Here is a 24,197-nt window from a genome sequence, read left to right on the forward strand (position 1 = left end):
CCGTGCCCCTCCCGTGTCCTCCTTTGCCCCTCCCGTGACCTCCCTTGCCCCGCCCCACCCTCTCCTTCCCTGACCCCCACCCTCCCGTCCTCCCATGCCCCGCCCTCCCGTGTCCTCCCTTGCCCCGCCCCACCCTCTCCTTCCCTGATCCCCGCCCGCCCGTGTCCTCCCTTGCCCCGCCCTCCCGTGTCCTCCCTTGCCCCGCCGTCCCGTGCCCTCCCTTGCCTCGCCTTCCCGTGTCCTCCGATGCCCCGCCCTCCCGTGCCCTCCCATGCCCCGCCCTCCCGTGCCCTCCCTTGCCCCGCCCTCCCGTGTCCTCCCTTGCCCCGCCCCACCCTCTCCTTCCCTGACCCCCGCCCTCCCGTGTCCTCCCATGCCCCGCCCGTGTCCTCCCTTGCCCCACCCTCCCGTGTCCTCCCATGCCCCGCCCTCCCGTGCCCTCCCATGCCCCGCCCCACCCTCTCCTTCCCTGACCCCCACCCTCCCGTGTCCTCCCATGCCCCGCCCTCCCGTGTCCTCCCATGCCCCGCCCCACCTTCTCCTTCCCTGACCTCCCATGCCCCGCCCTCCCGTGTCCTCCCATGCCCCGCCCCACCCTCTCCTTCCCTGACCCCCGCCCTCCCGTGTCCTCCCATGCCCCGCCCCACCCTCTCCTTCCCTGACCCCCGCCCTCCCGTGTCCTCCCATGCCCCGCCCTCCCGTGTCCTCCCATGCCCCGCCCTCCCTTGCCCCGCCCTCCCGTGTCCTCCCATGCCCCGCCCTCCTGTGTCCTCCCATGCCCCGCCCTCCCGTGTCCTCTCATGCCCCGCCCGCCCGTGTCCTCCCTTGCCCCGCCCGCCCGTGTCCTCCCATGCCCCGCCCTCCCGTGTCCTCCCTTGCCCCGCCCTCCCGTGTCCTCTCTTGCCCCGCCCTCCCGTGTCCTCCCATGCCCCGCCCTCCCGTGTCCTCCCATGCCCCGCCCTCCCGTGTCCTCCCATGCCCCGCCCTCCCGTGTCCTCCCATGCCCCGTCCTCCCATGCCCCGCCCTCCCGTGTCCTCTCTTGCCCCACCCTCCCGTGTCCTCTCTTGCCCCACCCTCCCGTGTCCTCCCATGCCCCGCCCTCCCGTGTCCTCCCATGCCCCGCCCTCCCGTGTCCTCCCATGCCCCGCCCTCCCGTGTCCTCTCTTGCCCCACCCCGCCATCAACAGGAACCACAGGGTGCCCAAATTTGTGAAAGCAGCTGAAAATGCGATTGCAGAAACTTGTATGCAATGACAACATTTACCGCAACATTTCTCTCAAGCTTTTGCCATGGGTGGGGGAGCAGGAGGGAGAACTAGAGATCTCAATCGAGATCTTTGTCAGACTTGCTCGAGGGGCTGCAAATTGTAGAACGGGCCAGACATGCCTGTTGAGTGAATGGAGTGGTGCCTCACAAAATGTACCGGTATAGTTAGACCACAGGTTAGGGGACTGCACACCATCCAGCACATTTGCCCAGCAAGACTTTTAGTCAAAACACACGTAAAATATGGAAGCAGCTTATAAACCGGCTGAATTTACACACTGAATTGGACATTGTTTTATCTCCCACTACACTGCCCCAATAATGAATGGCACTTCAAAAGAAACCAGTGTGACATTTTCCAGTCCGCACACTGTGAATCCCGGCTCTCTCGGGGAAATTTTAACTCCCTCCTGCCGATGGAATCTAGCCAGAACAGGAAGAAACTTCCTCGTGGTGCTCTTGCCCCTCGCCGCCTGCCCCATGGCCATTTTAACACCGCTGTTGCCATGGGCGATTGAGACGCCTGCCTGTCTCAGGAGGGAGCCTGCTGACAAAATGTAGATCGGGGTACCATGACGTCATTCGGGCCCCAAAGCTATTTTAACGGCCCGCTCAGTACAACCTTGCGGACACCTGGCTGAGGTCCTGTCAGGTAAGTTTAAAACTTATCTTTGCAGGGTCAGGAGGAGCAGGAGTGCCAATCCGAGCCCCACAAAGGTGGTTCGGGCTGCTGCTGCCTCAGGCTTTGCGCCTCCTCCCCCCCCCCCGCACCCCTGCCATCTAACCCACAAAACCCTCCTGAACCCACTGTCCAGCGACTTACCTGACTGATGACCTGGTCTTCACAGGCCGTGTGATGCCGAGTTGCCTGTGGACACCCGTTCCGGGTGGGCAGCTGGAACAGGGGAATGTGAATGAGGCCTGACCTCACACTGCAGCTCCTGGACTTTCCATCTGGGAGTTAAAATTTCCCCTTCTGAGTGAGATCGCCAACCGAGTGCCAAACTAGGGGCAGCTTTCTGCGGGTCCAGGCTTACCAGGAAGTAGATCAAGACTCCTCCAAACCCCATTTTACTTCGACCCTTATAGCTGGGGCTTTCTTCCCATCAATATTCCCATATAAAATTCTGACTGGGTTGGATAGACTGGATGCGGGGAGGATGTTTCCCCGGGGCTGGGAAGTCTAGAACAAGGGGTCACAGTCTCAGGATACGGGTTAGGAAATTTAGGACCAAGATGAGGAGAAATCTCTTCACTCAGAGGGTGGTGAACCTGTGGAATTCTCTACCACAGAAGGCTGTGGAGGCCAAGTCACTGAATATATTTAAGAGGGAGACACATAGATTTCTAGAAACAAAAGGCATCAAGTGGTATGGGGAGAAAGTGGGAATATGGTGTTGAGATAGAGGATCAGCCATGATCATATTGAATGGCGGTGCAGACTCGAAGGGCCGAATGGCCACCTATTGCTCCTATTTTCTATGTAATCTGGCGGGTTCAAACTAATCCACTGCACCTTCCGAGCCCCAAGCAGATCTTCACCTTCAGCAAAATTGAGCATCTACATACCCTCGCCATCAAGCTTGCAAAAAGCTTCAAATTAACTCAACAAAAAGCCGTCTGGGCAGTGAAATTAGCCGGCCAGGGAGGATGAAAATCAGCCAGGGTTCACACTCCTGATTGGTGTGTGTTGGCTTTGTGTGTGTGTGTGTGTGTGTGTGTGTGTGTGTGTGTGTGTGTGTGTGTGTGTGTGCGCGCGCACATGCAACAAGGCATCAGAGGGCTGTCGGGGTCCAGGCAAGTGTACCTCAGCACCAGTCAGCATCTTCAGGACAGGAGGGGAGAAAAATGAAATGGACAAAAAGGTCAGTAAAGGAAGGAAGAACTTGCATTTATATGGCGCCTTTCACAACCACCGGAAGTCCCAAAGCACTTTACAGCCAATGAAGTACTTTTGGAGTGCAGGCACTGTTGTAATGCAGGAAACACAGCAGCCAATTTGCACACAGCAAGCTCCCACCAACAGCAATGTGATAATGACCAGATAATCTGTTTTTTTAGTGATGTTGATTGAGGGATATTGGCCAGGACACTGGGGATAACCCCCCAAGCTCGTCTTCAAAATAGGGCCCTGGGATCTTTTACATCCACCCGAGAGAGCAGGTGGGGCCTCGGTTTAACGTCGCATCTGTAAGACGGCACCTCCGACAGTGCAGCACTCTCTCAGTACTGCAGTGTCAGCCTAGATTTTTGTGCTCAAGTTCCTGGAGTGTGACTTGAACCCACAACCTTCTGACTCAGAGGCGGAAGTGCTACCCACTGAGCCACAGCTGACACATAAAACAAATAAAACTGTTGATTGAAGTAAAACTAATAACATGTGGGCGTTGATTCAGATTTTCTGCTTTAATAATCACATAAAAACTGATGGAAGGATTAGATTGAGCAATCCAGTGAGGAGCTTTCATTTGACTGAGCTGGGGGTGGGGTGAAGAACGATCTTTGCTCCAACCCACTCTCCACAGTAGCTGCACACCAGTGTTGTACGGAGCATAGATGACATATCCCAGCCCAGGCTCTGCCCTTACCTCTGCCTAGCTGTGCCGAGCTCATTGTGATCCCATTAGTGTGCAAGCTATCTTCCTGATAAGATGAAGACTTAAGGACTGAGGCAGCAGCAGTTGACATGCGGCAGGCAAAATGGAGCTGATCATTGACTTCCATATCTGGAAATTTAAAAAAACAGAAAACAAAATGGAGACTTCAGGCGTATCCGTACCGCAAAGCGCATTTTGGAGTAACAAAGCACAAAAGAAGAACCTTCCTTCACATGTCTCCTTCCGGTCACATCATACTACCTCACTATAAGTAGGGCAGCATGAACGGAGTGGAGTCTGGGTGATTCCCTGAAATTCATCAATGGATCTTATAGTGTTAATGATGATTTCAGGAGCCATTGCTAAATTTTCATGAGGTTTCTGCAAACTGCAAGAAACAAATACCACGACCATCTTGCCGAGGAGTACGAGAACACCAATCAACAACAATGTGGTGTCTGGGGGTTGAGTGTAAAATGCCTCGTACCTTCTCCTTCCAGGCTATGCAGCATGGCCAAGAGATTAGGTGGGGCAGCCTGCGCTCAGGCAACCTACCAACAAACGTGTGCCCGAACACAATGTGGCTCGCCCTCGGATTTTGCTTCTCTCCCTGCCTGGGGAGCACCTGGAACCCACTCAGCACACCCCACCGCTAAAACCATGACTTTCACTGTGTGTTCAATTGTGGGGGTGAAGACATTTAGTCTGAAGAGCCTTTACGGAAAACACACGCCTCCTAACGCGTGCACATCTGATGGCCAGTGTGGTCACGGGAATTTCCGCATAGGTGGCTGCTATTTTTGTGCCCACTTGAACTGTGAAAACACACCCAGCGGTACAGCTAGAGATTCTTCAAAGTTAGGTGGTGCCTGGGGAGAGGGTTTTGACTAACACCAAGGGGCAGTCCAGATGGTTGGCGATCTGAGGGTGGGGGTGGAAGTCATTTGAGGTGATGAATTCAGAACATCAGACGAGGAGCGAGTCGTCCACTGAAACATATTGGGTTAACTACGACTTTTCTTGTCGTGTTTTGTACCAGTACATCACCGCCCCTGTTAAGGGCACATTTGAACTATTCAGGACTGGAGAGTCCGGTGCCCAAGGCAGTTTATTCACCCTCCTGGGGCAGTGCGATCTGACTGGTACCGTTGGTTATCTGGTGAAGGCTGTCAGTTGAGGCCAAGATTTGAACTGCAGGCTCTCATGTAAGTCTCCAGCGGCACAGCTATCAAGCACCCCCCGCCCCCCCCCTCAGTGCTCTCCAAACCCTGGCAGTGACGTAAACCAGACCGACCCCTGGGGAAACATCTCACACCCTTGTCAATTCAGTGCCATAAAACAGGGGGATGACGGGAGGGGACCTACAAATTGGCAGCAGATTTACAGCCCCAGTCCCCCTAGGCCAGATGTTGCATTCTTCCTCCCTTAGTTGCCCCCTGTAATGTATTTGTTTCATGGGTTCTTTGCTTAAGAATTCATAGCAACACATTGCTATTAAGAACTAGTTGGTTTATTAGCAAAAGGTTTAACAATCACACTACACATTACCAGTTCATCCACCAGGCTCACAACCACCTGCTCCATCGTGGATCCCCTGAACCCAACCGGCTGGGGTTTTATTGAGTCTTGTGAACATCACATGACTGGCTAAGCCACTCACAACTCAAGAGCTCTACAACTATTTTGTAAAACAAAAGATCAGAGGGGCACTAAAACCGACAAATTAAACAAAGGTACTTTTGAACAAAAATGGTTCAAATTTCAATTTGGTTGTCGGGGTGATGATGCACTCCAGTCCCCAACAGCTTTACAACTATTTTGTGACCTGTGAGCATACTGACAGGTGCATACATGACACCCACCCATCCAGTGTTTCCTTCTGCCCCACTCAGACCATCCCCCAATCTTACCACCATCTCTACTGTTAAGCAGCGCATACTGATTTTGTTTGTCAGTTAATGGAGGGTTCTCAATAGATAATGCAACTGTCCTCTGCTGACTGACCAAAAGCAGAAGCAACACATCGATTCTTTCATAAGACTTGGGGAGGGGTGGGGAGACAATCAGCTAGGCTTCCCGTTCCTGATCGCTATATAGTATTCCTGCTAGAGGTGTCGCTGCATGGATGGTGGATGCTCAGGAACAGCTGTAATGCCACCTGAATAGCCCACCGACACTCTTTGCCGAGGTTCATATGTGGATCAAGTATTAATGGGGGGGGGGGCCAGGCAAGAGTCAGAGCCGTCAGGACAGGAAGAAAGGAGGAGGAGAGCAGGGAAAATAAGCCGTCTTTTAATCTGCAAATTTAATGCAGCTTAATAGGGGTACTGATCACAACAGAGCCTTGGGTATGAATGCTATCATCATGCAGTTACAAGTTGTGAATAACTACAGTTCACCAGGCCAATTTCACACAGCAGGAAATACAGTATGTAATTTCCTAATCTATATTTTACAATAAATGATAATTACGCTACATAGTCTGTGGGAATCAGAACTCCCAGCGCCACCATTAGCAGCAACTAGCAAACACACAGAACCATCGGTGTTTCCTTTACAAATAGAACAAAACTGGTTTTGCCCCCTTCAAAGGACAGTCTAACATTTTCAATTTTACCCAGCGACATTAAAATTAATTCACAAGAAATATTACGACACAGAAGGAGGCCATTCGGCCCATCGTGTCCATGCCGGTTCAAAGAGCTATGTCTAATCCCACTTTCTCGCTCTCGGTCCGTAGCCCTGTAGACCACGGCTCTTTAAGTGCACATCCAAGTACTTTTGAAATGTGGTGAGGGTTTCTGCCTCTGCCACCCCTTCAGGCAGTGAGTTCCAGACCCCCACCACCCTCTGGGTGAACATTCTACCAATTACTTTAAATCTATGCCCCCTGGTTGTTGACCCTTCTGCTAAGGGAAATCATCATCATCATCATAGGCAGTCCCTCGGAATCGAGGAGGACTTGCTTCCACTCCCAAAGTGAGTTCTTTGATGGCTGAACAGTCCAATACGAGAGCCACAGACCCTGTTACAGGTGGGACAGACATTCGTCGAGGGAAGGGGTCGGTGGGGCTGGTTTGCCGCGCGCTCCTTCCGCTGCCTGCGCTTGGCCTCTTCACGCTCTTTGCGTTGAGACTCGAAGAGTTCAACGCCCTCCCGGATGGACTTTCTCCACCTCGGGCGGTCTGCGGCCAGGGTCTCCCAGGTGTCAGTGGTGATGTCGCACTTTACCAGGGAGGCTTTGAGGGTGTCCTTATAACGTTTCCGCTGTCCTCTTTTGGCTTGTTTACCACGAAGGAGCTCCGCATAAAGCATTTGCTTCTGGAGTCTCGTATCTGGCATGTGTACTATGTGGCCTGCCCAGCGGAGCTGATCGAGTGTGGTCAGTGCTTTAATGCTGGGAATGTTAGCCTGGGCGAGGACACTGATGTTGGTGCGTCTGTCCTCCCAGGGGATTTGCAGGATCTTGCGGAGACATCGTTGGTGATATATCTCCAGCGACTTGAGGTGCCTTCTATATATTGTCCATGCCTCGGATCCATACAGGAGGGCGGGTATTACTACAGCCCTGTAGACCATGAGCTTGGTGGTAGATTTGAGGTCCTGGTCTTCAAACACTCTTTACCTCAGACGGCCGAAGGCTGCACTGGAGGCGATGTTGAATCTCCGCATCAATATCTGCCTTTGTTGATAAGAGGCTCCAGAGATATGGGAAATGGTCCACGTTGTCAAAGGCCGCGCCATGGATCTTGATGACTGGGGGGCAGTGCTGTGCGGCGAGGACAGGCTGGTGGAGGACCTTTGTCTTACAGATGTTAAGCGTAAGGCCCATGTTTTTATATGCCTCGGTGAATACATTGACTATATCCTGGAGTTCAGCCTCTGAATGTGCACAGACGCAGGCATCGTCTGCGTACTGTAGCTCAACGACAGAGGTTGGGGTGATCTTGGACCTGGCCTGGAGGCGGCGTAGGTTAAACAGCTTCCCACTGGTTCTGTAGTTTAGTTCCACTCCAGCTTGTTGATTGTGAGGTGGAGCATGGCAGCGAGGAAGATTGAGAAGAGGGTTGGAGCGATAACACAGCCCTGTTTGACCCCGGTCCAGACGTGGATTGGGTCTGTAATGGATCCGCTGATCAGGATCACGGCCTGACTGTCGTCGTGAAGCAGGCGAAGGATGTTGACAAACTTTGGGAGGCATCCGAAACGGAGGAGGACGCTCCATAGACCCTCACGGTTGACAGTGTCAAAGGCCTTTGTAAGATCGAAAAAGGCCATGTATAAGGGAAATAGATCCTTCCTATCCACTCTATCTAGGCCCCTCATAATTTTATACACCTCAATAAGGTCTCCCTTCAGCCTCCTCTGTTCCAAAGAAAACAACCCCAACCTTTCCTCATAGCTACAATTTTCCAGTCCTGGTAACATCTTTGTAAATCTCCTCTGCACCCTCTCTAGTGCAATCATATCTTTCCTGTAATGTGGTGACTAGAACTGCACGCAGTACTCCAGCTGTGGCCTAACCAGTGTTTTATACAGTTCAAGCATAACCTCCCTGCTCTTGCATTCTATGCCTCAGCTAATAAAGGAAAGCATTCCATATGCCTTTTTAACTACCTTATCGACCTGTCCTGTTACTTTTAAGGATCTGTGGATAGACAGTCCAAAGTCCCTCTGTTCCTCCACACCTCTCAGTATCCTCCCATTTATAAAGAAAGACTTGCATTTATATAGCGCCTTTCACAACCACCGGACATCCCAAAGCGTTTTACAGCCAATGAAGTACTTTTTGACAGTGCAGTGACTGTTGTAATAGAGGAAACACGGCAGCCAATTTGCACACAGCAAGCTCCCACAAACAGCAATGTGATACTGCCCAGATAATCTGTTTTTGTGATGTTGATTGAGAGATAAATATTGGCCCCAGGACACCGGGGAGAACTCCCCTGCTCTTCTTTGAAATAGTGTCATGGGATCTTTTATGTCCACCTCAGAGAGCAGACGGGGCCTCGGTTTAATGTCTCATCCGAATGACGGCACCTCCAATAGTGCAGCGCTCCCTCAGTACTGCACTGGGAGTGTTAGCCCACAATCTTCTGACTCAGAGGCGAGAGTGCTACCACTGAGCCACAGCTGACACCTCATTGTGTATTCCCTCGCCTTATTGCACCTCCCCAAATGCATTACCTCACACTTCTCCAGATTAAATTCCATTTTCCACTTTTCTGCCCCACTGACCAGTCCATCGATATCTTCCTGCAGTCTAAATATACCAGGACTGTTCTGGATTTCAAAGACTCTAACCTAGGAATCTTTTCAGGGCGGGGGGGGGAGGGAGGGGGGATTTATTGCCATCCCTAATTGGTGAGCCGCCTTCTTGAACTGCTGCAGTCCGTGTGGTGAAGGTGCTCCCACAGCGCTGTTAGGGAGGGAGTTCCAGGATTGTGACCCAGCAATGACAAAGGAACGGCCGATATATTTCCAAGTCAGGATGGTGTGGACTTGGAGGGGAACTTGGAAGTGGTGGTGCTCCCATAAACCTGCTGCCCTTGTCCTTCGAGGTCGTAGAGGTCGCAGGTTTGGGAGTTGCTGCAGTGCATCCTGTAGATAGTCCACACTACAGCCACGGTGATGCAAGGGATGGACAAAATACCAATCAAGCCGGCTACTTTGTCCTGGATGATAGTGACCTCTGAGTGTTGTTGGAACTGCACCTATCCAGGCAAGTGGAGACTATTCCATCACACTCCTGAATCTTGCCTTGTAGATGGTGAAGAAGCTTTGGGGGCAGGTGATCAGCACTACAGGCAGGATATTGTTGGGGCCTACAGCCTCTGCAATATCATTTCTTGATGTCACGTGGAGTGAATCGAATTGCCTGCAGACTGGTATCTGTGATGGAGGGGACCTCAGAGAAGGATCTTCCACTTGGCACTTCTGGCGGAAGGTGGTTACACTCCCCCCCCCTACATTCTAACACTAGTCACCAGATAACAATCAGGAGCAGGAACCCGGTCAAATTGATGCCCTGCCTATCCCAAGGGCACCCCTACTGGAGATCAGCTAACAGACTGGGATCACACTTGGGACCTTCCAGCAGGCTCAGCGAGCAACAACCCGTTCTGGAAACTCCACTGCCTGCTAATACTGCAGCAATTGCCAACAAATACCATGGGGGGCGGGCGGGGGCGGGGGGGGGGGGCTGATGTTGTATTTGACCTACAGTCAGCAGAAATCAGTAAGATTTCCAAGCCTGATTTACACATGCGAAGCAGGCAACTGGCAGCACTAAACGGACATATTTAGATGGACAATGAAGAGATTAGTGTTCGTAAAGGTGAAACCAAGGCTCTTAATCCACTGGTTATTGTGGAATCAAACCGACCACTTTGATCGAGCCTTTGGCCACCTGACCCAATATCTCCTTATGTGGCCCGGGGTCAAGTTTTGTTTGATTACGCTCCTGTGAAGCGCCGTGGGACTTTTACTACGTTAAAGGTGCTATATAATGTGAGTTGTTGTTGGTTATATAAAATGCACAGGCAGAGAACAATACTTTATCAGGCACTGAAAGAACTTTTAAGATTTCTCCTGAAGGTGTCAAATGAGGATGGGGCACGATGCCAGCAACTCTCCGATGCCTTGCCCAAATGGCTACTTTTCCATATATGACAGCAAGTGATCTATGGGACTACGGAGTGTATTACAGCGGAGCCCGATTCTGTCCTCAGCTGACCTCCACACAGAATCACAACAGCAATCTGGAGCACAAAGCCCCAACTGCTTTTACTCTCGCGAATCCTGGGATACGAAGGCCAATTGCAGCAACCCACCACCGCAGCTCTCGAGGTGAAGTAACTCAGCCCAGACCAAAGGTCAAACCTGGGTCCTTCTGGTCACAATGTGGTCCATTTACCCACTGAGTCATCGCAGGAGCTGACGTGAAGCAGACTTTCATCCGCCCAATGTTCTGATGAATTAGTATCACTGGAAGAACCTGCTTGACATTATTCCAATTGGCTAATTTTACATGAAATATTTGAACCGTCTCCAGTCCTATCCTTAAGACATTAAGGCGTGCTCACGATAAACAACATGTTACTTAACCTTCACAAGCTGATGTCTTTACACAGTACAAGAAACCCTGGGTTTGTTTGCTGATCGGTATGGGTATGCTGATCGAAAGTGAGAGCTCGTGGGTTTGCTGACAATTAGGGACTTTTGGAAACCCCATTTCCTCCCTTCCTCTGTTAAAGGCATCAGCTTACTGAGGGTACAGTTCCACAGGAGTCTTATGGTGGTCTGAGCAGTCACTCTTCACATGTGGGCCTTGGCAGTAAGTGTTGGGAAGGCGATTCAACTGCAGAGGGCATTCATATCAAAACCTCATACAAGAACAGAAGAAATAGGAGCAGGAGTAGGCCATAGAGCCCCTCGAGCCTGCTCCGCCATTCAATATCATAGCTGATCATCGACCTCAACTCCATTTTCCCGCCCGATCCCCATATCCCTTGATCCCCCTAGAGTCCAAAAATCTATCGAACAAAGTCTTGAATGTACTCAACAACTCATCCTCCACAGCCCTCCAGGGCAGAGAATTCCAAAGATTCACAACCCTCAAGAAATTCTGAGTCTTAAATGGTCGACCCCTCATCCTGAGACTGTGGCCCCTGGTTCTAGACTCTCCAGCCGGTGGAAACATCCTCCCTGCATCTACCCGGTCAATCCCCCTCAGAATCTGAAACTTTGATCATCTCTCATTCTTCTAAACTCCAGAGAGTACAGGCCCAATCTACCCTCATAGGACAGCCCTCTCTTCCCAGGAATCAGTCTGGTGAACCTGGCCATCCAACCACATGCACTTTCCAGCATGGGGGTGGGGGGGGTCCTTGGTGGCCACTTGACAACTATCAGGAGCAAGAACTCCGGCTGATTTTACCACCACCCCTCACTTCCTCAAACCCTGACACACTGAGGACAGACCAGAGATAGAACCCCCCCCCCACAAACCCTGACACACTGAGGACAGACCAGAGATAGAATTCCCCCCCCCCCACAAACCCTGACGACAGACCGGAGATAGAACCCCCCCCCCCCCCACAAACCTTGACACACTGAGGACAGACTGGAGATAGAATCCACCCCCCCCCCCCCCCACAAACCCTGACACACTGAGGACAGACCAGAGATAGAATCCCCCCCCCCCCCACAAACCCTGACACACTGAGGACAGACCGGAGATAGAACCCCCCACCCCCCACCCCAAACCCTGACACACTGAGGACAGACCGGAGATAGAATCCCCCCCCCCCCACAAACCCTGACACACTGAGGATAGACCAGAGATAGAATCCCCCCCCCCCCCACAAACCCTGACACACTGAGGATAGACCAGAGATAGAATCCCCCCCCCCCCCACAAACCCTGACACACTGAGGACAGACCGGAGATAGAATCCCCCCCCCCCACAAACCCTGACACACTGAGGACAGACCGGAGATAGAATCCCCCCCCCCCCCCACAAACCCTGACACACTGAGGACAGACCGGAGATAGAATCCCCCCCCCCCACAAACCCTGACACACTGAGGACAGACCAGAGATAGAATTCCCCCCCCCCCCACAACACACTGAGGACAGACCGGAGATAGAATTCCCCCCCCCCCCCCCCCACAAACCCTGACACACTGAGGACAGACCGGAGATAGAACCCCCCCCCCCCCACAAACCCTGACACACTGAGGATAGACCAGAGATAGAATCCGCCCCCCCCCACAAACCCTGACACACTGAGGACAGACCAGAGATAGAATCCCCCCCCCCCCACAAACCCTGACACACTGAGGACAGACCAGAGATAGAATCCCCCCCCCCCCCACAAACCCTGACACACTGAGGACAGACCGGAGACAGAATCCCCCCCCCCAAACCCTGACACACTGAGGACAGACCAGAGATAGAATCCCCCCCCCACAACACACTGAGGACAGACCGGAGACAGAATCCCCCACCCCAAACCCTGACACACTGAGGACAGACCGGAGACAGAATCCCCCCCCACCCCCAAACCCTGACACACTGAGGGACAACCCGAGAGACAGAATGTTGGACTTTCTGGTTTGTGTGGCTCTGCTGCACGTTTTGCGGTGCAGCAATCCACTGAGGTATTGGGGGACCTTTGCATTTCCACCTCCCCCTCCCCCGCCTCCAAAAGATTCCAGAATTTGATACAGCTGATTCTTTTACGCATGGAAATGTTGGAGGTGGCAGAGGGGCAGCGAGTGGGGGGGGGGGGGGCTGGGGGCAGCAAGGGTGGGTGGGGCAGATTTGAAGTGTTCAAATGCTATAAAACGCAGCCAAATTATCCAATCAATTCCCACCGAAAGGCATGGAAATTCCTCAAATCCTTGCAGATAAAAAGGGATAAATGTTAGAAGTACGTCTTTCCTTTTAGTAGCCCGCGTTGAAAGAGAAAAAAACATGGCAAAAAAATTATTTACATTTAATTATGCACTCCTATATATATATATTTACATATATTTTTTTTAAACTGGTTTAAATATTCATTCTTCTTTCACAAATAGGGCCAGACTGTCAGCAAAAGTCAATCCAAGGACAGTGGGGAGTGCCAGCCAGCTTCTGAATCTGTAGAATAAATCTCTTTGACAGGGGCAACTGCATCTTCAGAAGGACTGCATTGCATTGTGAAAAATAAACAAGCTGGTTAAAAATATAGAATATTAATTTACGCACACCCCTTCCCTCCCCCGGCTACTGATATTATATTGACTGGTTCTTACAAAAGACTAATACGGAGAAGTAAGATGGGGTGAGGGAGGTTGAGCCTTTGCACACAATGCAGGGAACAACAGTACTGGGCCTGTAAGCAGGAGATATCACAACAGTAATGGTGAAAGAGCTTCTGATGATTTGTCACATTTGCATCAATAAAGTTTTATTCAAATGTCCACTTAACACTGCTTATGAGGGAAGTGATGGGGGAGGGAATTGCTGGGAGGCGAGGACTCGAAAGAAAGAATTACGACAATGAGCATGTCTTTCCAGATCAATAATGTCATAATTCAGGAGCGTGTTGTTCCATACTCCACAGCTTCATTTTCCACGGTGACAAATGAAACAATTCCAGGAACTTTGAAAAAAAATGTATAAATAAACTAATTCCTGGTAAAAAGATTGCTCAGTTCAGTGTCTGTTGAGTGGGAATAGAACATAAGAGGGATTTACTGAAGTGCATTTGAAGCAAAAAAGCATGACAGATAATCCATCTCAGTCTGCTCCGAGACTGAGAAACATGGTTCGCATTTCACTGCAGCCATGATCACTCAAGGATAAAAACAGCAAGAGAGGAAATGAGTGGATCCCAACAAGCTGAGGTGTCCTCTGGGTCCTAAAACCTGTCAGGTCTAGCCACCACACACACTAACTGCTCAGATAACACAAGCCACACTTCATCCTGAACATTCCACACTGCATATTTGTTAAACAGGTTTGATCTTGATCTAGTAAACGCTCCGAATACCAGATATTGTGGACAAAAGAGAATGTAGCCAAAACAGAGACGAAACTATATATTCTCCCTCCAGTTAGGGCATAATTTCACTCAAATCTATATTCACCAGTGCCGAATTATATTTTGTATAGACATTCTGCTGCCTGCCTTTTTACAATCAGTTTTGTTTGCTTGATTCACAGGAGAATCCTGGTTTGAGCACAGAACTGGGAGTACTGATCCTCAATCCACTTCGACAACAACAACATACATTTATACAGCACCTGTAACGCAGTAAAACTTACCAAAGCGCTTCACAGGGGTGATTATCAAACAAAATTTGACACCGAGCCACACAAGGAGATATTAGGACAGGTCAAAGAGGTGGGCTTTAAGCAGCCTCTTAATGGAGGAAAGATGTCGAGAGGCGGAGAGGTCCAGGGAGGGAATTCCAGAGCCGAGGGACGCGGCCGTTGAAGGCACGGCGCCGATTGTGGAACGATGGAAATCGGCGATGCGCGAGAGGCCAGAATTGGAGGAGCGAAGAGATCTGGGAGGGTTGTAGGGATGAAGGAGGTTACAGAGATAGGGAGGGGCGAGGCCGTGGAGGGGTTTGAAAACCATTTTTTAAATGGAGGCATTGTTGAAGCAGGAGCCAATGTAGGTCAGCGAGCACAGGGGTTCTAAAGCTTGGGACTACAAAGATCCCAATTTCTGCACTCAAGTGGGCAGGGTTGCTTGGGAAAGCATCTTGCAAAGAACAGGGACGTGTCTGTGGCTATGAAGCATGTGATCGTATGCCCTTTCAAAAGCGCTCAAATTTGTCAAGGACCGTGCAATTTAAGGTTTTTTTTACCTTAAATTCAGAAGAAAGTTTTCTGATGCCTCAGTTGTCAGGTGTAGTGTCTGATACCCTATTGAACCTCATTCACCAGGAAGATCCTAGGATCACGGTTTGATCTCGACTTTGAGCAGAGCTTTCACTGTGGCCTACCTTGGGATATTCCCAGAAGTCATCCTCCTGAAATTTTCAAAGCAGCAACACCTCTTTAAATTACACACAAGCTGGAAAGTGAGGCGCTGGTACGTGGCTGTGATCACCTATCTGTCTGACTGTGGTAGTCTCAACCTACTCACTGAAAACAGGCCCGAGATGACTCAGAGTATGACACATGACACATCCTAACGCAGTCAATAATTAAGAAGACTACACCACGACAAGCTGCATCACACCTCCTGCATGCAGACCCAGTAACTCTGTCCGCATTTCCACTTAGAAATGCCCTAGAGATACTCGTCAAAGCTTCAACACTCAGACTAAAAATATCTGCTCAACTCAGCTGCTTAAAAAGGTGTGCTGGAATTAATTCCCCCTCCCCCAATTTTCTCCCCTCCTCTCGGGAAGGTGCTGGCACTCAGTCTCACCAAAGTGGTCATTCTTTATTTTGAAAGCCCAGACATTGAGGGCTAGAAATTGGCCTCGTCTGCGTCCCCCGTTAGCGCCCCGCTATCGCCCCCGGTCCCGCTATCGCCCCCGGAGGCGCTAACGGCTCTGCGTCCCGCTATCGCCCCCGGAGGCGCTAACGGCTCTGCGTCCCGCTATCGCCCCCGGAGGCGCTAACGGCTCTGCGTCCCGCTATCGCCCCCGGAGGCGCTAACGGCTCTGCGTCCGGACGCGGCGAGAGTACCGACGCCCGCTAAATTCCCCGTGAGGTTTGCGGCGGCGGTAACCCCGAGCGTCACGATCTCCTGCGCCCGCCGATCGTGACGCATCGTGTTGCGCATGGTAGCGCCCCGGACCCGAACTTGGGTTCCGCCCCCTGCAGCATCGCCGGGTGTCAACACCGGCAGCTGCAGGAGGCGTTATTAGGGAGGCCGGGTGCTTGGGGAGCAGTCATTAAAGGGGAGGCCACTTGTGTCCATAAAAAATGTTTTTTTTTTAATCCTTTAGGTTGTGTTTTGAACACCCTGATGTGCCGTGATTGGTCAGCCCTGCACTCTGTGCGAGAGCTTGGGGCTGATCGTCGCGGATCGCAGCTGCCGTTGGCGGCGAGCGGCATCGTTGAAGTGCAGAGCCTGCAGCGATGGCCTTTCCCTTTAAGGGCGGGAAGGAGCCTCGGATCCCAGCAGTGCTGCACGGGACATTGGGCAGTGCTGCACCGCTACTGCCCGTTACCTGGTTTAGCGCTCCAAGGGATGTGGTAGCGCTTGACTTAGCGCTCCACTTCCTTCCTGGAGCGTGAAACCAGAAGTTCGTGTTGGAGTTCCTCGCATAGCGCCCGCCGATATTTCTGTGCTTCCGCAAAAGTTATTGACCCAAACAGGGCGCCAGGCAATTTCACTCCTAGTGTCGGCAGGCTATTCGGCTATGTGGGGGTGGCGGGTTAGCAAAGCCAAGCCGATGCTGCCCACACCCAGCATTCACAAGCTCGCACCTCCAGTAGGAGGAACGAGATAGGAATCTGGACTTGAAACCGTGGCTGATTTCCCCCCTATACAGCCATGTGAAGCCAGGTTCAGTGTCCACCACCACTCTGACTCAGATCGGTTAACGGTGGACAGACGACCGACTGGTCCTGGAACCTTCCTGTTCTGCGTGGTTCCACATCGCATCCAGTGGTGCATTTACTCCCCGAGCATTTGGGTTTTTGTTTTTAAATGCAAGTTGATTTTGGTCAGCTATGAAATCAGATTTCGGGCTAGTGACATCAGGCTAACCTTCAACTGAACTTGTGAATGAATGGAACTTGGTGAAGAATCACTCCGAAACTCTCACGATCACGATCAGCAACCAAGTGATTAATCATGGCTGTTACTACTGGACTTTTGCCAAGAGCCATAGACAGTGAGAGAAGCAATTTAGAACAAACATGTGTCTTATAAATTGTAGGTGTTGGGAAACAAGTTCTTGAACATGCCAGAGACAATCAATGCTTTAAAGGAGTCCTGCTGTTACCAACTCGATCATTTGTGTCAGAAATCGTGAATGTTCTGATCTTAAGTCAGGGTGGAACCATTGGCCTAAGCATCCCTGGGCTGGGGCAGGAGAAGCAGACCTCCCCCTTACTCCTCCAGCAACTTGAGGCCACATGCAATGCCTGCCCGACCACCACATCAACAGCTGCTCTTGCATGGTTCAGCTCCTCACTTGATAAAGTTGCTGAAACCACCGAGTCCTCTCTTGCTTTAGGTTCTACAGTCAGTTCCCAGGCAGAACACCTCCGTTCAGTCCGTAAGCATGACCCCGAGCTTCTGGTCGCCTGTCACTTTAATTCCCCGCTCCATTCCCACTCTGATATCTCCATCCTCGATCTCCTACACTGTTCCAATGAAGCTCAACGCAAGCTCGAGGAACAGCACCTCATCTTTCGTTTAGGCACTTTACAGCCTTCTGGACTCAACATCGAGTTCAACAATTTCAGACCATAACCGCTGCCCAGATTTTTTTTCCTTTCCTTTCTTTTTGTTTATAACCGCCCCTCTTTTTTTCTCTTTCCCATGGCAGCTGGTGATGGTTCTGCCATTCACACCCCATCTAGACTCATCTTTTGTTTCCTAACCTGCTATTACTATCTCATTTTTGCCCATCATCCCTTTTGTCTCTCTAATCTCTCCTGCCTTCCACCCGATCACAGACCTTCCCTTTTGTTCTTTCCTCCCCTCCCCCTTTTACCGCCCCTGCACTTCCTTAACAATCTGTTACATCTCGAACTTTTCCAGTTCTGAGGAGCGGTCACAGACCCGAAACCTTAACTCTGTTTCTCTCCACAGATGCTGCCTGACCCGCTGAGATTTTCTGTTTTTATTTCAGATTCCAGCATCTGCAGTATTTTGCTTTTATCCCAGGCTTCTACCTTCGCTTAGCTCTAACTGGCAGAGCTGCATGATACTGACACAAACCTCAGAATTCCCTTTCCACCTAGCAGGGCACTGCCTCCGTTTGGGTACGTCACCCAAATGATATAGTTTTCCCCCCTCGTCCCCAATCTGCTCCCTTGCTCTACTGTATGTGCTGACTCCTCACTGCATGTTTCATGAGTGCCAGTAGTCCTCCAGTGTTCACCGTCATCACCAACATCCATGACAGCGGCTCACGATAGTCTTGTGGAGCTCTGCTCCTCCTGGCTCCACAAGCAGCATTCTGGACTTGCGCCTTTGCTGCTTTGCCACCCGGTACAACTGGGCAGAGTGGATACGGCTCACACTCAACTGTCTCTTGAAATTGCATCAGGGTCCTATGTGCGTCATAGGACCCTACTTTACGTGCAGTAATGAGGCTCCTGATTCAGGCACATGCCTGGGTTACCCAGCGGAAAGCCCTGGGACATACGACAACAGGCGGAATTCGAGCGGGAATGTAGTAGTGAGTGCAGCACAGCTGTTTTTGCAGACCACCGGGAAGGTCGAGATAATATCGGCCCTAGTATCTCGACACACTCATTCTTTCTCAGAGCCTCAATACTGTGGAGCTCTTCGTCTCCCTCAGTCTGCCTTTCCTCCGACAGTCTGCAAGCTTTATAATCTCTATTGGCATCACACAACCACGACTCATTAACTGGCATCTTTTCAACCTTGGTAGTTTCATGTACTGGCCCTTCACCTCAGTTTCTCAATAAAGAAAGCAGACCCTGCATGGAATAATAAATTGGCACCTAGTGCAAGGCTATGTAACACAATCAAGGGCTTCAGAAAAGATAATCTACGAGAGCATAACTTGAACAGCTTGTAAAGGACATCTACAGCTCTGTTACAGCTTATACCTTCCTCCAATGTATCAGATGTCTTCGAACATGAAAAATATTGGAGCGTAACATATGGTGATTGCTATTTTGTAAAGACATGAGGAAAACGTTGCGTTAAAGACTCCCATTATCTGCAAAAGCCTTTGATGGGTTTAGGAGTTGTCCAAGTGTATGAAGAACAACATACGTAGACACGCCATGTATTTAAGGAAGGATATACTTGCATTGGAGGTTGTTCAGAGAAGGTTCACTACGTTGATTCCAGAGAAGAGGGGGTTGACTTATGAGGATAGGTTGAGTAGGTTGACCCTATACTCAGAGTTCAGAAGAATGAGAGGTGATCTTATTGAAACATAGAAACTAGGTGCAGGAGTAGGCCATTCGGCCCTTCGAACCTGCACCACCATTCAATATGATCATGACTGATCATGCAACTTCAGTACCCCATTCCTGCTTTCTCTCCATACCTCTTGATCCCTTTAGCCGTAAGGGCCACATCGAAGTCTCTTTTGAATATATCTAACAAACTGGCATCAACAACTTTCTGTGGTAGAGAATTCCACAGGTTCACAATTCTCTAGAGTGAAGAAGTTTCTCCTCATCTCGGTCCTAAATGGCTTACCCCTTATCCTTAAGACTGTAACCCCTGGTTCTGGACTTCCCCAACATCGGGAACATTCTTCCTGCATCTAACCTGTCCATTCCCGTCAGAATTTTATATGTTTCTATGAGATTCCCTCTCATTCTAAATCCCATTGAATATAAGCCTAGTCGAGCCAGTCTTTCTTCATATGTCAGCCCTGTCATCCCGGGAATCAGTCTGGTGAACCTTCGCTGCACTCTCTCAATAGCAAGAATGTCCTTCCTCAGATTAGGTTATAAGATAATGAGGGGGCTCGACAAGGTGGAAACAGAGAGGATATTTCCACTCATAGGGGAAACTAAAACTAGGGGACATAGTCTCAGAATAAGGGGCTGCCCATTTAAAACTGAGATGAGGAGGAATTTCTTATCTGAGGGTTATAAATCTATGGAATTCTCTTCCCCAGAAAGCTGTGGAGGCTGGGTCATTGAATATATTTAAGGCGGAGATAGACAGATCTTTGAGCGATAAGGGAGTAAAGGGTTATGGGGAGCGGGCAGGGAAGTGGAGCTGAGTCCATGATCAGATCAGCCATGATCTTATTAAATGGCGGAGCAGGCTCAAGGGGCCAAATGGCCTACTCCTATTTCTTACGTTCTTATGTATCTTGGGTTCACATTATTGTGTTCCTAACACAGATGAGGCTGCACACAGGGAGGTTAGAGTAACAGTGACCTCAGTCTTTAATAAGACACTCCAGAGTGAGGAACAGGCCTTAGGGGCCTGTTGGGATCCCTTGGGATTTCAGGGGATGAGCTCCCTGGTGGAGGAACATGGGAGTGCATGCTTTACAGATACACAACATCACTCCCCCCCCACAAAGTCAAAGTGAAAACTATTTACAAGGTGAGGCGGTAGGGAGCCTTTCTTTTCCTGGTGGACCACCTTGGTACAAATGTCTGTTCTGGTGTGTTGGCTGTGCCCTCGCCGGGCTGGCGTGTTGTTGGCCCTGCAGGGCTGCTGGGTGAGCCTGGCCTTGCTGGGCTGTTGGGCGTGATGGGTTCGATTTCCTGGTCCGGCGTGGTGTCGTTGATCCTTTGGGTGTGTGTTGTGGGCTCAAAAAAGGTGGTGTCTGCTGTGGGTTGTTCAGGGCAGTCTGTGAACCGCAGCCTCATTTGGTCCAGGTGCTTTCTGCAAATTTGTCCATTGTCTAGTTTGACTACAAACACCCTATTCCCTTCTTTAGCTATCACCGTGCCCGCGATCCACTTAGGACCATGTCCATAGTTTAGCACATACACAGGATCATTCAGATCAATTTCCCGTGACACAGTGGCGCGACCATCGTTTACATTTTGTTGCTGCCGCCTGCTCTCTACCTGATCATGCAGGTTGGGGTGAACCAGCGAGAGTCTGGTTTTAAGTGTCCTTTTCACGAGTAGTTCAGCCGTGGGCACCCCTGTGAGCGAGTGGGGTCTCGTGCGGTAGCTGAGCAGTACTCGGGACAGGCGGGTTTGGAGTGAGCCTTCTGTGACTCGTTTAAGGCTCTGTTTGATGGTTTGTACTGCCCGCTCTGCCTGCCCATTGGAGGCTGGTTTAAATGGGGCTGAGGTGACATGTTTGATTCCATTGCGGGTCATGAATTCTTTAAATTCGGCACTGGTGAAACATGGCCCGTTGTCACTGACCAGTATGTCAGGCAGGCCGTGGGTGGCAAACATGGCCCTCAGGCTTTCAATGGTGGCGGTGGCGGTGCTTCCCGACATTATTTCCATTTTGAAAAAGCATCCACCACCACCAGGAACATTTTACCGAGAAACGGGCCCGCATAGTCGACATGGATCCTTGACCATGGTCTGGAGGGCCAAGACCACAAACCTAGTGGTGTTTCTCTGGGCGCGTTGCTCAACTGAGCACATACGCTGCATGGCCGTACACAGGACTCTAAGTCAGAGTCGATACCGGGCCACCACACGTGGGATCTAGCTATCACTTTCATCATTACTATACCCGGGTGTGTGCTGTGGAGATCCGAGATGAACGTCTCCCTGCCCTTTTTTGGTAGCACTACGTGGTTACCCCACAACAGGCAGTCTGCCTGAATGGACAGCTCGTCCTTTCACCGCTGGAATGGCTTGATAAGCCCTTGCATTTCAACGGGGATGCTGGCCCAGATCCCATGCAGTACACAGTTTTTTTACTCGGGACAGCAGAGGATCTTGGCTGGTCCAAGTCCTAATCTGGCGGGCCGTGACAGGTGATTTATCATTTTCAAACGCTTCCATGACCATTAACAAGTCTACGGGCTGCGCCACCATCAACAAGCTTGCAAGCTGCGCATTTCCACCCCGTGGTGGGCAATGATAGCCAACTGAGAGCATCCGCACAGTTCTCGGTGCCTGGCCTGTGGCGGATGGTATAGTTATATGCTGATAGCGTGAGTGCCCACCTTTGTATGCGGGCTGAGGCATTAGTATTTATTCTCTTGTTGTCAGCGAACAGGGATGTGAGGGGCTTGTGATCGGTTTCCAGCTCAAATTTGAGGCCAAACAGGTACTGATGCATTTTCTTTACCCCGAACACACATGCTAATGGCTCTTTCTCAATCATGCTGCAGGCCCTCTCGGCCTTAGACAAGCTCCTGGAAGCATAGGCGACAGGTTGCAACTTCCCCGCAACGTTAGCTTGTTGTAATACACACCCGACTCCGTACGATGACGCGTCACATGCTAACACAAGTCTTTTACACGGGTTATACAATACAAGCAGCTTGTTGGAGCATAAAATGTTTCTGGCTTTCTCAAAAGCAATTGCTTGGTTTTTTTCCTCATACCCAGTTCTCGCCTTTGCGCAATAACACATGTAGGGGCTCTAAAAGGGTGCTTAATCCCGGTCGGAAGTTACCAAAATAGTTGAGGAGTCCCAGGAACGACCGCAGCTCCGTGACATTCTGTGGCCTGGGCGCGCTCCTGATAGCCTCTGTCTTGGCGTCTGTGGGCCGAATGCCGTCCGCCGCGATCTTTCTCCCCAAAAACTCCACTTCTGTTGCCATGAAGACGCATTTCGACCTCTTCAGCCGCAGCCCTACGCGATCCAGTCGCTGGAGGACCTTCTCCAGGTTTTGTAGGTGCTTGGCGGTGTCCCGACCCATGACCAATATGCCGTCCTGAAAGACCACCGTGTGTGGTACCGACTTGAGTAGGCTCTCCATGTTTCTCTAGAAGATCGCTGCAGCCGACCGAATTCCAAACGGCCATCTGTTGTAGATGAACAGTCCCTTGTGCGTGTTGTTGCAGGTGAGACCCTTCGAAGACTCCTCCAGCTCCTGCATCATGTAGGCCGAAGTCAGGTTGAACTTGGTGAACGTCTTGCCTCCTGCCAGCGCGCAAATAGGTCGTCTGCCTTAGGTAACGGGTATTGGTCCTGTAGCGAGAAACGATTAATAGTTACTTTATAATCGCCGCAAATCCTGACCGTGCCATCACTTTTGAGGACTGGAACAATCGGACTGGCCCATTCGCTGAATTCCACTGGGGAGATGATGCCCTCGCGTTGCAGCCTGTCCAGCTCGATTTCCACTCTCTCCCTCATCATGTGAGGTACCGCTCGCGCCTTGTGGTGAATGGGTCGTGCTTCTGGGACCAAGTGGATCCGCACCTTCGCCCCGGAAAAGTTTCCAATGCCTGGCTCAAAAAGGAAGGAAATTTGTTAAGAACCTGGGTACATGAGGCCTCATCGACATGTGATAGCGCTCGGATGTCATCCCAGTTCCAGCGGATTTTGCCCAGCCAGCACCTTCCAAGCAGTGTGGGGTCATCGCCCGGGACAATTCAAAGTGGCAGTTTGTGCACCGTGCCCTCAGAGGTGATCTTGACCATGGCGTTGCCCAGGACAGTGATGAGCTCTTTGGTGTACGTTCTCAGTTTCGTGTGGATGGGGCTCAGGGCTGGTCTGAATGCCTTGTTGCACCACAGTCTCTCAAACATCTTTTTGCTCATGATGGATTGGCTAGCGCCAGTGTCCAGTTCCATGGCCATGGGTAAGCCATTCAATTTTACGTTTAACATTATAGGTGGACATTTCGTTGAAAATGTGTGCACCCAGTGTATTTCAGCATCTGCCTCCTCTCTCTGAGGCTCGAAATTGCTTTGATCCACCCTGGACCGATCTTCCTCTGCCACATGGTGGTTAGCAGGTTTTGCAGAGCTTGCAGCTCATTTGCAAGCTCGTTGGAGGTGCCCCATTGTTCCACAGCTCTTGCAAACATACCCTTTGAAGCAGCATGAATGGGCTGAATGGAAGCCTCCACAACGCCAACAAGGTCTGAATTGCCTTACATTGATTCTTTGTTGGGGACTGAGTCATCTGGGTCACTTGAGGCCTGCTGGCAGTTGCAGACTCGTGGGTTCTGCCCTGTACATTTCTGCTCACAAACACAGTTCCAGTTAATTTATGAACATTGCTAGCACTTGTGTGCTGAGAGATTTGTTTGGTATT

The 24,197-nt window shown here is 50.9% G+C and overlaps 1 protein-coding gene across 4 annotated transcripts in view; it reads right to left on the reverse strand.

Moving 5' to 3' along the window:
• LOC139240984 (bromodomain adjacent to zinc finger domain protein 2A-like) overlaps nucleotides 1–24,197 on the reverse strand; it is a 181,143-nt gene that overhangs the window by 99,063 nt on the left and 57,883 nt on the right. For all 4 annotated transcript variants that reach the window (XM_070869628.1, XM_070869625.1, XM_070869627.1 and 1 more), the window contains exon 2: nucleotides 3,857–3,994. In XM_070869628.1, coding sequence (XP_070725729.1) covers nucleotides 3,857–3,992 — 136 coding nt within the window. In that variant the 5' untranslated portion in view covers nucleotides 3,993–3,994. The remainder of the gene's footprint in view (nucleotides 1–3,856; nucleotides 3,995–24,197) is intronic.

Source organism: Pristiophorus japonicus, chromosome X (assembly GCF_044704955.1).
Source record: "Pristiophorus japonicus isolate sPriJap1 chromosome X, sPriJap1.hap1, whole genome shotgun sequence".
NCBI lineage: Eukaryota > Metazoa > Chordata > Chondrichthyes > Pristiophoridae > Pristiophorus > Pristiophorus japonicus.